Source organism: Aplidium turbinatum, chromosome 3 (assembly GCF_918807975.1).
Source record: "Aplidium turbinatum chromosome 3, kaAplTurb1.1, whole genome shotgun sequence".
In the NCBI taxonomy this organism is placed as follows: domain Eukaryota; kingdom Metazoa; phylum Chordata; class Ascidiacea; order Aplousobranchia; family Polyclinidae; genus Aplidium; species Aplidium turbinatum.
This window is the reverse complement of record NC_137474.1, coordinates 11423483-11438195: the sequence shown is the minus strand read 5'-3', so window position 1 is coordinate 11438195 and position 14713 is coordinate 11423483. Positions and strand designations below refer to the sequence as shown.

The window sequence follows — 14713 nt, the reverse complement described above, 5'->3', positions numbered from 1 at the left end:
TCTGCAAACAGGTTGGACTATTTACTAATTGAATCATGAATGATTTTGGAAAAAAGCATTGGTAACCGTTTAGCTATCGCGCGTTTTGTGCATTGATCGCTTCGTGATGGATGAACAGAGCTGAAACCTAGTTGGGTTAAAAAAGTTAAACATTTCAAATGTGAGTAGCCTAATTACGGAGAATGCCAAAAGTAGGCTAAGCCTAGCCTAGCTCAAAAGAGCCTAGATTCCTAGAACAAACGAATTACAGCAATGAAGGTGTCAAAAATAGCTTATTCGTTCAAACAGTAAAAAAAAATATCAAAATGTGGTCACTGAAAAAGATGACTCAAATAGGGTGATCACAACTGAAAGCAAAGTAAGGAAGAGAGATATTAGGACAGATAGACAACTCTTGACCGGATTCACTGCAGTATTAAAAGTTGGCATACAAATCAATGGCAGGAAGGGAATAACGGTTCGGCAATGAATTAGACTAATCGATTGGTTGTTGTAGGTTTAATGTGCTAAAATATTGTGATGTCGAAGAAAGGATTGCTTGAGCGTTTGGCCGATGGTCCAGTGATAGGAGATGGGAGCATGTGTATGACGCTGGAAAAGCGAGGATACTGCAGACCAGGACCGTGGACACCGGAAGCTGTTCTTTTATATCCTGATGCAGTTCGCCAACTTTTAAGAGAATATTTACGAGCAGGAGCTGACGTCCTTCAAACGCCATGTTTTTACTCGAGCGATGGAAAATTGGATTGCACGAAAGCTGCGTCGTTTAAAGTGATTCACAACTTTATTTTTACTTAGACGTTGTTTTTGTGGAGACTATTGCACGTTTTTACTTTTGTTTTAATGTTTTCACGTATTTTTTTTTGTTATTTGATACCGTGGTCGCCGATGTCAAAAAGGTCAACTTCGCACAATGGGCTTTTAAATGAAGGTGCTTACCATTGAAATGACACGTCTAGTTTGCAACTGGCTAGTTTTAGGGTAGTTTGCTGAACATTAATTTATGGATAAAATAATTCAAAAATCGGAAACTTCTCTCTGCCAATCTTGGTAACCGGCACTACGTGAATAGCCTCTTCATTACAGGTATGCGAAACTACTAGGAATAACCTATCAAGGCTTTGTCAGTCCGAGGATGAAGGTTCAAATATCAAACCATTAAATCAAAGCATCGCTCGATTAAAAGCTCCGATGCAGCTCAGTGTATGAATAAATTAAAACTGTCTATCCTCTTAACTTAATCTCTTAAATAATCTTACGAAATAGCTTCGGTAGAGAGTTTGTCTTGTTGAACCATAGGCTTACGAAGCCGAGCAACGTGATCAAGTTTAACATCTTCAAGTTTATTACATAAACATAAAACTACGCAACAAATTAAGTATCGAACGTTTTCGACATCACAAGATGTCCTCTTCAATCTTACGAAACTAAACTAAACGTTATTTAAGGCAAAGGACATCAATGAAGCGGCATGCAGGATTGCTCGAGAAGTCGCCAACGAAGGAGATGCTATTATATGCGGGGGGTTGTCTCCAGTGCCTTCTTACGTCACAGGGAAGGGCGAAGCTGTTGTCAGGAAGGAATTTGAAAATCAGCTCGATGTTTTCATTGAGCATGATGTCGATTTTGTGCTCGCTGAAGTACGTCATAGACGATAAGGTTTTTATGAACAAAGTGTGGTAGCCTACCAAGACTCGGATATAAACACAGGCCTGCTCACATACAGAAAATATAACGTATCATCAACATAAACAATGATATCATCAACGTATCAGCACCCCCGGCTTCATAGCAATTAGTAACTGATCCAACTTTGAACCTGTTAACATTTAATTAAAATACCTGCAACAGAACTCATGTTTTATCAATATATCTTTTGTTTTTTACAGTTTTTTGGTCACGTTGAAGAAATAGAGATTTGCATTGATGTGATGAAGAGAGCAAAGAAGCCTATGGCCGCCACCATGCGGATAGGACCTAAGGGAGATTTAAATGGGGTATCCGTCGAAGAGTGTGCTGTTAGATTGGCAAAGACCGGAGCTCATTTAATTGGTAAATACTTTTTACCCCTTTAGTTTTAATAATAATAACTTTATAGGCTACTTCAATATGTTCTTCCTAGTATGGGTAATACTCTTACAAGTTTAGAGCACAGGGAAAGTGTAGAAATAGCATTTGGTATTTCTAATCAGGTTTGCAAATTACAGTGTTGTATCAGACTGCAGCAAGTGTTTGCATAATGGCTGTTTGGAAGTTTTGTCCCTAAAAGTAACTACATTATGAACATTAACTGCTTAAATATCGTGCAGTTGGTGTGTTTGACAGGCATTTTACAGCTGCATGCAAAACCATTCGTTTCTTGCTAGTATCGTTTGCAAAATAATAAAATAAAACATCGTGTGTAAAGGATGTTGACGACTGTTGAATCACAATATCTTGTTAAGATCTAAGTTTAGCGACTTAGTTTCACACCCTGGTATTACAGAACATCTGTATAATGCTTCTGTAAAAAGCAGGTAACCTGTGTGTTTGTTTTTTCCTGTCGCATTCAGGGCTAAACTGTTTGTACGATCTTGACACCATGCTGAAAACTCTCAAGCGAATGAAAGATGCGCTGGACAAGGAAGGCCTTCCAACCGCACTCATGTGCCAGCCACTTGGGTGGCGATGCCCTGAAGTAGATGACGAACTGAACGGTTACCTTTGTCTTCCTGATTTCCCTCTGTGTAAGAAATATCGAAGTTTTTCAGAAAAGTATACAACTTATTTATTGAGTATATTGAGATTTTATGTTGTTATAATTACTTTCAATATTGTCTCCAACACTTTTTTTTATCGTGTGCATATTATATCCTTGGACAGTTCAAGAATCGAACGCAACTGCCTTTTTACATTCGTATCAGAACGACTTAGGGGGGGGACTTAGAACGCTTTTTGGCGAAAAACGGTTCTCTAATGGGCTAAAAATATGGACCGAGATATAAAAACTCCAACAAGCCCAAATTTATGCCTCTGGAAGATCGTTTACCCCCTTGAACATACCCCTTGAAGATGACCACTTTGAGATTTTGGATATTTTCTTGCAGTGTTGCCATATAAAGCAATACGATCAAGTCTTAACACATTTTATCTCGCAAAACTTGTTCCTTTGTAGTTTTAAGCAGTTTTTGATAATTTACCAGTATGTAGAAAGATATTTTAGTTGTTTAGTGACACACTTTATTGAATTTAAGTTAAAAAATAGTATTTTTTTTTGTGAATGGCAACATGTGTTCTGCTATGGAGACTATGTCATAAAAAGCGTGTGCCTTTTGATTGTTTGTACACGTTAGTATGAGTGATAGTGCAAGGCAACTAGGCTACTTTACATTGGAATATTGCCTGATCAATGAGTATAAAGCCTTTCCAATGGAGAAGAGAGTACTGATTTAGATACAATTTAAAGTTGTAGTAGGCCATATTAGGCTAATGCCTGACAGCTCTTAGCCTACAATCTTGTAGAAGCTAGGCTATAGCTTGTGGCGAAACCAACCTAGCCATTGGTGACTATCAGTACAACAGTTGCAATAAAATGATTATTTTGGTTCAGTTTTAAATCTACAGAGTTTTACTATGGTGTAGAGAGGGATGGAGCAGGGGCCACTGCCCCTTAACCTTATTTGGATTTTTTGATTTATTTTGAGGATAAGGTTTAATTTGCTCTTTGAAACAACTTTTGTTTGGCCAACACCTTGATGGTATGTTGTAATATTGCAGTCAAGTATACCATAACCAAAACAGACCCAGAGCAAACATTGATTTTTATTGTTTTTCAGATGTACTATAAACCTATATTATATTGAAGATACAGAAATCTGAAAGTGTACTATTATCCCCTTTGGGCAGTTAGCAGTCTATTTACACCTAATAATGTCTGCTTTTGAAACTCGGTCCAAAGCAAAAAAGAAATTAGGTGATGTTGTTTACACTGAAGCAGCTGGCTTTCCAGCAGGAACCCTTCCTGTAGAAAAGGCAGTCCTTGAAAATATGTTGTACTTGTTACAGCCTAAGAGAGCAGGTGCAAATGAGAGAAGTAAATTGGATGCTGCTGGTATGATAGCAATGATGTTGCAAGAACATTGGTTGTTCTGCAATTTGTATACAGTTTCCACTATTGCAATTAAAAATCGTGTTGTTAAAATTTATGATGAATTTATGTATCTTTTGAGAATAAGAAAATCTCGTCAAAACAATCGGCATCAGAAACGAGTGAATGACTTCAATGACAGATCCAGTGGTGTTTTTGATATATTTTGTGAAAATAACGTTCAAAGAAAAAAACTTGAAGCTCGCCATGGAGTAACGATGACCAGTATGGAATGGGACTTTCTGAAAGATCAACGCTCAGAACGAAAAATGTATTGTGAGGATTACATTGACAAACAGTGGTGTAAAACAATGGAAAGGCGAAAGCAAGATCTTCATGCTCTTGAACGATTGAGGTGCTCCGAAAAAAGAATCACGGAAGAATATAATGAAGGTTTAACTGAATTAAATGAGATGCTTTCAGACTCTGAATAATCTAGTGCTGTTGAGGTCACTTCAGACGACACTCCAACTGATGATGAAGAGCCTAAGCCAAAGAGGAGGAAAGTAGCTATTAATCATGTGGTTGATGACACTATGGCAAAGCAATACCAGCATGTTCGACTTACTTTGCGAAATGTTCGCAGTGAATTTTATGAAACCTTGGACAAACTAAAAAGTGTTTATCATGTGTCTCAGTTCCAAGCAGAGGCAGCTATCGTGGAAACAGCAAACAAGATGTTTGGAAGAACTTGGAAGTTTCATGGTAGTGACCCGGATCAACTCGATTTGGACACTTTGCCGGACAGACATATTATAAGGAAAACCGGCAAAAGCATCGAAACAATGGCTCTTGATTCCATTGTTCAAGAAATTATGTTTTCTGAGAATAATGCAGCCATTACATATGCTAATGACGGATCAAAAAAACAAGGAGCTGGTTCTTTCATTGTACAGGGAATAATAATAAATGGAAAATATAGAGCACTGCCTACCTTGTCCATTGTTTCAGAAAGCAGAGCTAATTTGGCAGACTTGAAAATGAATACACTACGGATCCTCTCTGTGGCTAGTGATGTGGAGGCTAAAGATATATATGAAAAGATTGACTTTGTGTTGACTGATCAAACTTCACATAATTTTCAAGTGGACCACACAGTGGCTGAAAAGTTTCAAACAAAAAAACTACCTGATCATGTCTTCTGCAATATTCATCCAAGCTTGATGTTCAATCGTGAAATAAGTAAGCACTGGGCAAGTTTGGAAAACGCAATTGGAAGAGACAAAATTTATGCAAACTTTCTTGTTAATGCAACCTCATCAGCAAGAAGTGTCACTGAACAAGCTCTTAATTGCATAACAAGGCTAATTAATCATGATTTTGATCACAAACCATGGAATAAAGCCAGAGACTTTGACCTTCACATTGCCCCAAGAAAAAATCTATCAGTAAGCCTCAAAGATGAAAGATTTAATCGTTTGACTTTGTCCTGCGCTATTGTATTGTATCATATGGAAGACGTAGCTGATTTTTTGCGTAAATTTTGTCATGTTTCAAATCAGCTAGCATGCATTGTTAGGTCTTTCCTTGACATCGAATTTTTAGAGGTTATGTTTTGTATTGGAGCTCTTCTGGGTTTACATCTGGTTGAACCTTTTTTGTCACTCACTCTGTCCCAAACTACCACATACTCTAAACTAACACCTGCATTCCATCAACTTTATGAGGATCTGAACAACACAAATCCTGAAAAGCTATTCGATCTTGATAACCCTGCATTCCAATTCGTGTCATCCGATCGTTTTCATGCCACAAAGTACAGCCCAGAAATATGTGCAAGCATTGCACAAGTGACATCCACATACAAAGCACAACTTAAAAGCATGTTACAAGTTCTTCTTCCAACTATCGCTGAAGCATTCCAGAGACAAAAAGGAAACATTTTTGGATTCGGAGATCATAACCCAAAGGCAAATATATCCTTAGCCCACATGGATCAGGAAAAACTGGAAAAAGTGCCTATCCACAACATTGACTCTGAGAGAAGTGTTGGGTTCATTAACTATGAACTATCTCGCAGAGGGGCCAGAGAACTACCAGCAGCCTCTTCATCACAAGTAAAAAATAAATCCCAAGATCTAATTGAAAGTATGCCTTCTGGATCTTTCAAACGTTATACCAAAAAAACTATCCTTATTCCCGAATTGCAGCTAGAGTGGAGAAAACTTCAAGATAACTTGCAAAAAACGATATCAGAAAACAAAATGTCCGCTAATATTGCACTAGACTAAAGACGCCAAAAAGATCTTGCAGCTCTCAAATCCTTAGGTGGACCGTTTACTTCACCAATGGAGCTCGACAATTACGCAAATTCAATTCAAGCAGAAAGGACCAAGACAGACAGATTGTACAGGGAAATACGTTACGCCAGGGACACATCGTTATCCATTCCCAAAACTAGCGATATTTTTAAGCTGAAAAAAGGACACAAGAAGCTTCCACTTCACACATACATAACAAACTTGAAACTATACCTTGAAAATATGGTATCAAAGACTGATGTGACAATGGAAGACTTCAGTGAAGCAATCACAACAATTGTGACTGAATCAAAAAAGTAGTGTTTAGTCACTGTTTACGTACCACAAACAGTAAAAATTTTGAAAAATTCCAAAACTTTCAACCCCTATGTTCAAGGGGGTAAACGTTATTTTTACGCGTTAAAAGTAAGATGGTTGGTGTTTTTACATGTTTCTCCATATTTTCAGGGGGTTAGAGCATAACTTTTGGTCTAAGTCCCCCCCCTAGAACGATGCACGTCGGCTACATAGCCGTGTGATGAGAATCTTAATACGACGCACGAAACCACGCCGGTTCGACACTGTTCGAAAGCTCGTGCTACGGTGCTTGTGTCTTTAGCAAGACGCTTAGTGGCATGCCTGAAAGTGAATACTGAGACTGGCTTGCTTGCCTTTCCGTCTACTTAATCTAAATCCTCAACCACAGAGCGTAAGCCTGGATACAATAAACGAAAAATCGAAACGATTTCAGTAGTCGTCGATATTTTAACATGATCAAGGCAAGTATCGTACAACCCTTGTTTGGTCATGAAAGCCACTTTGTCTCGGCGCCGCATTTGAGGAGTTATGAATCTGCGGTTGGTGATATGGTATGCGGTTTCTTGTCAACTTCACAATCCCAAATCGGGAATGTTGGTATCTCTCATTTGTTGACATGACATCGTTGCGTTTGATTTCTTGTTTGTAAGAGCCTAAAAATGTTTCACAGCCCTGGACTCTCGAACGTGCACACGAACCGAGGTTCACAAGTTCACCAGGTCTGCCTATGAGTTGGGTGTTCGCTATGTTGGAGGCTGCTGTGGAATGGAGCCACATCACATACGAGCCATGGCACAAGAAGCAAGTTCTTACTAAACTATAGTAGTAGGGGAGAGTGGGGTTAGTTGGAAGGCGGGGTTAGTTGAAAAATAATCATTTTTTTTAACTCTCCATAACTTTTTTAAATATTTACTGCAAACATGTGAAGTAGTATATAAAAACACACAATCCATGTTAGTTTCGATTTGTTGAGTCAAGGTATGTTTGTTTGGCTGACAATTTTGTGTTTTCTTACTTTCGAAGTAAATTTTTTAGCGTATTTAAAAACATCTCATGCGTCGATATCGTTAAAGATAGGAAGAAGTTTTTTGGTGTGTCAGCTGTAGGTGTTCTACAACACTAAGAAATAAACAAATTTTAGTTTATTGCACCATGCTTGAATATTTTAGGAAAATAGTTTGTCATATGCTAATGGGGCTAATTGGAGAATAGTGGGTGGGGTTAGTTGGAAAATGTTTTGATAGCGGTATGACTATGTAGTATGTTACGAGTATATCGTCGTGGTACGATAATAAGTAGTATAAGTTCCAATGTACCTGTTTTAAGCAGACATACAGTGTAAAATTTTAATTTGAATAACTTGGAAAGTGCTATATATGCGGCATCACAAGTTTTAACAATGCGTTTATTAAAAAATGTTTTTCCGAGGATTAGATGTGGAATTCATTGCATTTTGATTTTAAAGCAAGTAAACTTATGTGCTTACAACCCCATGTAAACGTTTGTTGGTTGAAAAAAGAGTATCCAGTTCATTAGTGGGCATTAAACTGACGTTTTTCAACTAACCCCAGGCATGGGGTTAGTTGAAAAAACAATTGTATGTTTGTTTATTTTAAATTTTCATTAAAAGCTGAATTGACTCGATACTTATTTTTGGTTGTATGATAGAGGACATCATAGATGATAATTTAAGCCGCTTCAAGTTGTCAGGTTATGCACCAATTGTTTTAAATTTCACTTTAAAAAAAAAACTTTCCGACAAGCCCCACTCTTCACTATCAGATAATAACAAAAACTTACACGATCGTTTTGCTGTCAAGATTGGTCTTTCAAAGTTGCACGTATCCTTGATAGGATAACTTAAGACTCACTTTCGGTGTCATCAGATAATCTGTGAATTTCAGGTTCTAAGAATGTTGGCTAAGGCTTAAAGGTCATTAGTTGGCAGTAGAATTTATCCTACGTGTATCCCTTTTTACGTGCTTTTTTTTAATTATAAAACACTCATGGAGTAGCCTAAGCACAGTAGAAAACCCTTTATTTTCTTCGACAGCTCATTAATTTCTTTACAATATAAGCCTTTTATTGATGTTCCACAAAAACATTCCGTTTTCGAAAGTATGCATAAAGCTATTGGTAGGTTTATGTGACTAAAACATAGTGGGCTTAAGAATTGTCAGCTCATACGATTTATGCGCTTTGCTACTTTCCTTGTAGTTGGCACCAGAACGCAAGAAGGATCCTCCAGTAAACGATATGTGTCCTCCTCATGGAAAATTGTTAGCCCTGAATGCCTTTACAAACGTTGCAAAAAAGTAAGTTGGTGTAATTTTCCCCTTTAGCTGTTTCTATATTGTTTGTATTTTGTTGGATGATGTTGTGGGCCATTGGTTTTGTTGTGATGGTGAAACACCGAAATGGCATTGAATTGGAAATAAAATTACACCGCTGTTGTACAACAAAATGGACTTTACCAAAATCGTCAAATAAATTTGTACCCAATTGATTTAACTGGTTTATCTTTGTTTTCCTGATTACAGAAATTCTAAGGAGTACTGGTATGCAAGAAAGCCATGTTCTGGACGACCTTTTAATGCTGCTTGTTCCGAAAGAGAAGAATGTGATGTTGTATCTTCTTAATCATGAACTTCGAGTTGCATAAAGTAGCGTAGTGTATTTGAAAGCTTTATACTGCAAAAGTTGACAAATGCATTGGATTGGCGATTTTAGTTGCAAGTACCATGAGGATGAGGATACTAATAATTAGCGTATTTGCTTTTAGCCGTTGTGTGATAGTACAAGAATAGTAATTGAACGATACAATGACGGTATTTACTATATGAAGGTGATGAAACAGTCAATCAACAACTTGAGGTTGTGAAACTATTAAGTAAAATTCGGCTAAGTTTCACGCTTATATTTGGACTTGAAAGAGTATTTTATCTGGTGTAGATCGTCACTGTATCAAGTTAGATTGCTACATTATGAACTGGCTCTGGTGAAGACAGTCATATAATTTATTGGTTGTCAGGGCAAACTTTATATTGCACTCTGCTTAACGTGTTAAAAATTTGGAAAAGGTGGCCTTTTTTTTTGAGCCACTGTTGCTTCAGTAGGCTAATTATAGGCTACTGGGTGCTCACTGAACTTTTTCAAAGCTCTCAAATTTGAATGCTTGTTTTTGGACGTACAGCTTTGCCAGGCTAAAGCAAAAGTGTTTTTTTCTAAACTTTATTGCGCTGCATGTTTTTATTACTGATGTTGTAATAGTTTTCTCTCCATCATGCTTATTAATTTGTTCCGCTTGTTGATAGTTGTAGTAGCTTATAGATCTGTTACCGGTACACAAGTATCAAAAAACAGCTTCGTTTGCATTCATTAACTTCTATTATCAAAACTTCAGTAGACTATGGAAAAAAACGTTTGTCACAATCTCATAATTACCTTGAAATAGAGACCCCTAGTGCAAGTGGCAGAGTGGCTGTTATTGTAAGTTACCATAATATATAGGTGCAATATTTCATATTGCCGGGCCAAATATGCCTATCCGGGTTAGACCGCTGGCCAAACATGCATTTCTCATCGACTATGTCTACCACGAAAAGAAAACAATGTAACTTAGTTTATTTCAAATCAACATATAGTTTAAAAACGATTTAATGTGAGCTTTGAAGCTGATTTGGATTCTCAATCACACTATTCAGAGTCACTGCAATTGAAGTCGCTCCAAGGAAAGAATCGTGAACAGAACTTGGATGATGATGAGGTGTTGGCAATCTGAAGCCCATTCTTCAGATGTTCATTTGTGATTATTGATGGATGGATTGCGTACATGTCATTTGCGTACGGTAGACTATTGGTCAGTGGCGCAGCGTGACTCATTTGATTGGAGGGGGGCACTCCAGAAGCACCGATACTTAGCTTGACTTGAAAGTTTAGCCTTAGTAGGCAATTGTTGGTTATATTCCAAGTTTTACCCATTATTCAATCAACGCATATATTATCGTCGGCTCCAGTTCGTGTCCGAGCATCGGTTTGTCTTCAAATCAAATTTGGCTTTGAATGGTGATGTCGCATATGCCTTTGGAGGCCCAGTCTGTGATGGAAAAGACGTGGGAAAAAGGTCCAAATTGAGACAAAGGCCATTCGCTTATATGGTTGTTTAAGGTGGTCGTGACTACGTGAGGGCTACACAAATAAAAGCATGATTATTATTATTATAGTACGCACACACTCTTGGCCAGCTCCACGTCCACTGCGGTCCAATAAGATCGAAACGTGCAGCTTCAGGGAAATGGGCTGCCGGGTGCTCTGTTCATCGAGGCCGGCCTTACAGGATGCCTGCCCGTCAGACACTGCCCTCTTTCTCCAGAAATATTGCCGTTGGGGACTTTTACGTGTGTCTATTAGCGCTCTATGGAGCATGGATAATAAACCCTGGCCATTTCTCTTTTCTAATTAAGTTTATTTGCAATAATGTTGGGCTACTGAATATGCAATTTTGCAACAGCAGCTTAATAAGATACACACACCACGAAAAAGACTCACAACAAATAAAAATGAAGGCATATGCGAAATTCATCCACAATTTTTTGAATTCGGCCACGGGCTTTGAAAGAACAATTACTTCTATTCAACAACAATTGGAAACTTCACTGTGTCAATCTCGGTAACCGGCCCTGCGTCAGTGGTTCAAAGTATTTAAGTGGTACAGTGGTAGTAGTGGTACAAGTATTTAAAACTTCCAGGAATAACCTATCAAAGGCTTTGTCAGTCCGAGGATAAATATTAAGATTCAAAACTAACCAAACGAAGATGGAGCAGGCTTACTCAGTATTTCACTCGTCAGTAGGCTTGTGTATGCCCTAACCTTGGGAGAAAAAATCAGTGGCGCAGGCTGTACAAAAAGTTTCAAAGGTAATGGGAAGTTTAAAATAAATTGCATTGAGGTAGACTGCGTTTAACAGAACCATGGTAGGCTAACCGAATTTTACTCCGAGGCAGAAACAAATCTGGGCTTATTAAAGGTTAAAAAATGTAGGCTTGTAATTATGGCCTACACATCATCAGAACTGCAAAATTGTTTAGCAAATGTAATCAAAGTTACGTTTTTTTATTTAAGATATTTGTAATTTTTTGTTTGTTTAGTCAAAAAAATATATTTTTTTACCCACCATCTTGAGAGTTTGGTAGGCTACGTGAAACGAATCGAAAAGAATGTCCAAGCGTGCTTTACACTTAACATACTGCAAAAATAAATTGTGGCATGGATACTAAAAGTGTGCCGGTATATGTAAATAGATCGCATTTTACATAATTATGATGTAGCCACATTGGTGCAAAAAAATAAACAGCCGTTTATCTAAGTCCGTTTTTAGCATCTTAACAGTTCTGTACTATTTCTTGAAAGTAGCCTATAGCCTAATTCTATAATTTCGTTAAAGCTGGCCATACCTCACTGAAAAAAGTTAAGGCATGGCTACTCGGAAATGCTCCCTAATTTGTCACATTTTGTTGATTTTGACGATCGTTGCTGTCTAACTGAATATTTTCTTAAAATCTTTTTTTTTTCGCTTTTGGTGACTCTTATAATATAAAAGGTTTTTCTTGCCTTCGGAAAGAATTAAAAAATGAGACAAAGTAGTAGGCTATAATAAGTTAAAAAGCGTTCAGTCAGATTGTTCACAAGTGGACAACAGTGTGACTGAAATTTTCCAGGTCAAATTATCTTCGCTTTTCCAATCCTTGTGATGTTGAAACTCATTGTGTCACCTATGGCCACCGGGAGATGCGGCCTGATTTGTAACATTTTGCAGATTTTGATTACCGCTACTGCTAGTGTTTGACTGACATTTTCTGAGATGTTTTTACTTTTTGCTGTCTCTTTATGATGTAAAGGCGTTTTGTTGCCTTGGGGAAGCAGTAGCAAATGAGAAAAATAAGTTGAAAAACGCTCAATCAGACTGTTATAGAAAAATTAATAGTCTGACTAGAATCTTCGAAATCAAATTGTCTTTGTTTTTCAACTTCTAACGATGTTTAAACCTATTGTGTCATCTGGGGAAAACAGTAAAGAATGCGAAAAAATATAATTTTTAGAAAAATTCATTTAAACAGTCGCCCAAAGTTGGCAAAATCTAGAAGTTTCTGCAAAATGTGACAAATCAGGCCGCATCTTTAGGCAGCCATGTGTCACCTGAGGTCGAGGATGGGGGCAAAACAAATGTTAAAATATGATTTTTGAAAATTTCAATTACGCAGTTACTAAAAGTTGGAAAAATCTGGAAAAGTTTTGCAAAATGTAACAAATCATGCAGCAGGCTAGGAGAACTGAAAAATATTTGTGGGCGAAATCTGACAATTAGGCTACTTTGGTCTTGCTATTTTCATCTATTTTTTCTTTGCTGTAACTTTTTCTGCGTAGGCCTAATTTTTAATTATCTAAAAAAATGAAAGAAATTCTTCAAACGTAAAACTCTACTTGAATTCTACTTGCTGGCAAAATGTGTCCTCTTTTTAGGCGATGAAAATGTGGTAGACCCGTAGACCTACTTTAATTTTTTTTTAAATGTGTAGATTCTACCCTCAGATCACAAAATCATCTGAACATGCGGCCCTTGCTTAGCCAAAGCACTTCGGTAAAGAACGACAGGTCTATTAAAGCTCAAAATCAAGAGTTAAGTTTATCCAAAAACAGAATCAGGTAGTGCGATCAAAAAGCTTGACTAGTTCACTGAATTAATATGTTTCATTTCAGAGTATTCTAGGAGCGGCCAGAAGAAACACAAGTCTGCCGCGGGCAAAATATTTTCGCTTTGCTGGCCACAGGTTGCACACCACTTCGTCTATTAGCCTACACCTGAATACAGTGATGAAATAAGTAATAAAAGTATTATAGACTATCAGTGGTGTAGCCAGAAAAAAATTTGGGGGAGGGGCAAATATTTGATGAATTGAAGAGGACGACAAAGTGTTTGATTTAAGCCATCACCACCTGATATGCAGTGATGTATCCTGTTGGGTTGAGCAAGGGAAGCAATAAAAGTGGTGGGAGTTAGAGCATGCCGAAGGCACGCGTATTCTAGAGGGGTCCGGGGGCATGCTCCCCGGAAATTTTTTTGCAAAATTACACTCAAATAATGGATTATAGCGCTTTCTGGAAACACTTTTAGGGTAATATTTGTATGAAATTTATTAGCAGATAAACGGGTATCAACTTATTAAAGGTAGCTCTTACACACAAACGGGCAAAAACTGCGGCTAAAATTAGAGAACACCAAAAACTCAGCTACACAAAAACTCAATAACTACACAAAAATCCAACAGAGTAAGCCATTCTGAAATTGCTTCCACAAATTAGTTAAAAGAAACGTAAATCGCGTAAATTTTGCGCGATTTACGATTTGCAAAATTTATTGGTGTCTTTCTGTGTGTCTAAAACAAGTCCTTGGGGGTGTTAATAGCCAGATGTCTAGGAAAACGTTATTTTCTACAAATTTTATTATATTTTCAACAAAGGGCTCAACTTCGGAATTCAAAGTTTGAAAATTGGGGGGGGGGCATGGCCCCTTTCGCCCCCCTGGCTACACCTTTGTAGACTATCCTCAAAAGTTTGTATCTTATATATGTAGGCCACTTACAGTAGCCTTAACTCTAAGGTACCGCAATGTATCAGAAAAAATAACTTTAACTAAGTTAGTTAAACTGCTTTTCGGTGACCTCATAGTACAGTACAGTAGGCTATAACTTAATTGTTGTAACGTACCGTATGTAGCCTACATTGTACAATGTACAATGTGACTGTCAAATGTAAGATTATTCATATCTTGTCACGCCAGTGTCGAAGCCAGACAAAAGCATTTTTTGTGTTATTTTTAAGATCATTGTCGTCACAGGAAGGGCTAAGGGGGTGATGTAAGATAGGACAGCCAGATTAACTACACCGTCTATTGTTTTGATCTTTTTTATCCTTTTATTTAAGTGATTAAAAAAGCAGGCATAGTAGACTATATTAGCCTAAATTAAACAA

At 37.5% G+C, this 14713-nt stretch overlaps 1 protein-coding gene across 1 annotated transcript; it reads left to right on the top strand.

Moving 5' to 3' along the window:
- Window positions 1-500: 500 nt before the first annotated feature.
- Window positions 501-9983, top strand: LOC145766303 (betaine--homocysteine S-methyltransferase 1-like). Its single transcript, XM_082577983.1, has 7 exons — window positions 501-771; window positions 1449-1640; window positions 1890-2052; window positions 2553-2726; window positions 7355-7485; window positions 8902-8999; window positions 9225-9983. Exons 1-7 carry the CDS (start codon window positions 520-522, stop codon window positions 9322-9324), a joined length of 1110 nt encoding a protein of 369 aa, XP_082434109.1. The 5' UTR covers window positions 501-519; the 3' UTR covers window positions 9325-9983.
- The last annotated feature ends 4730 nt before the right edge of the window (window positions 9984-14713 follow it).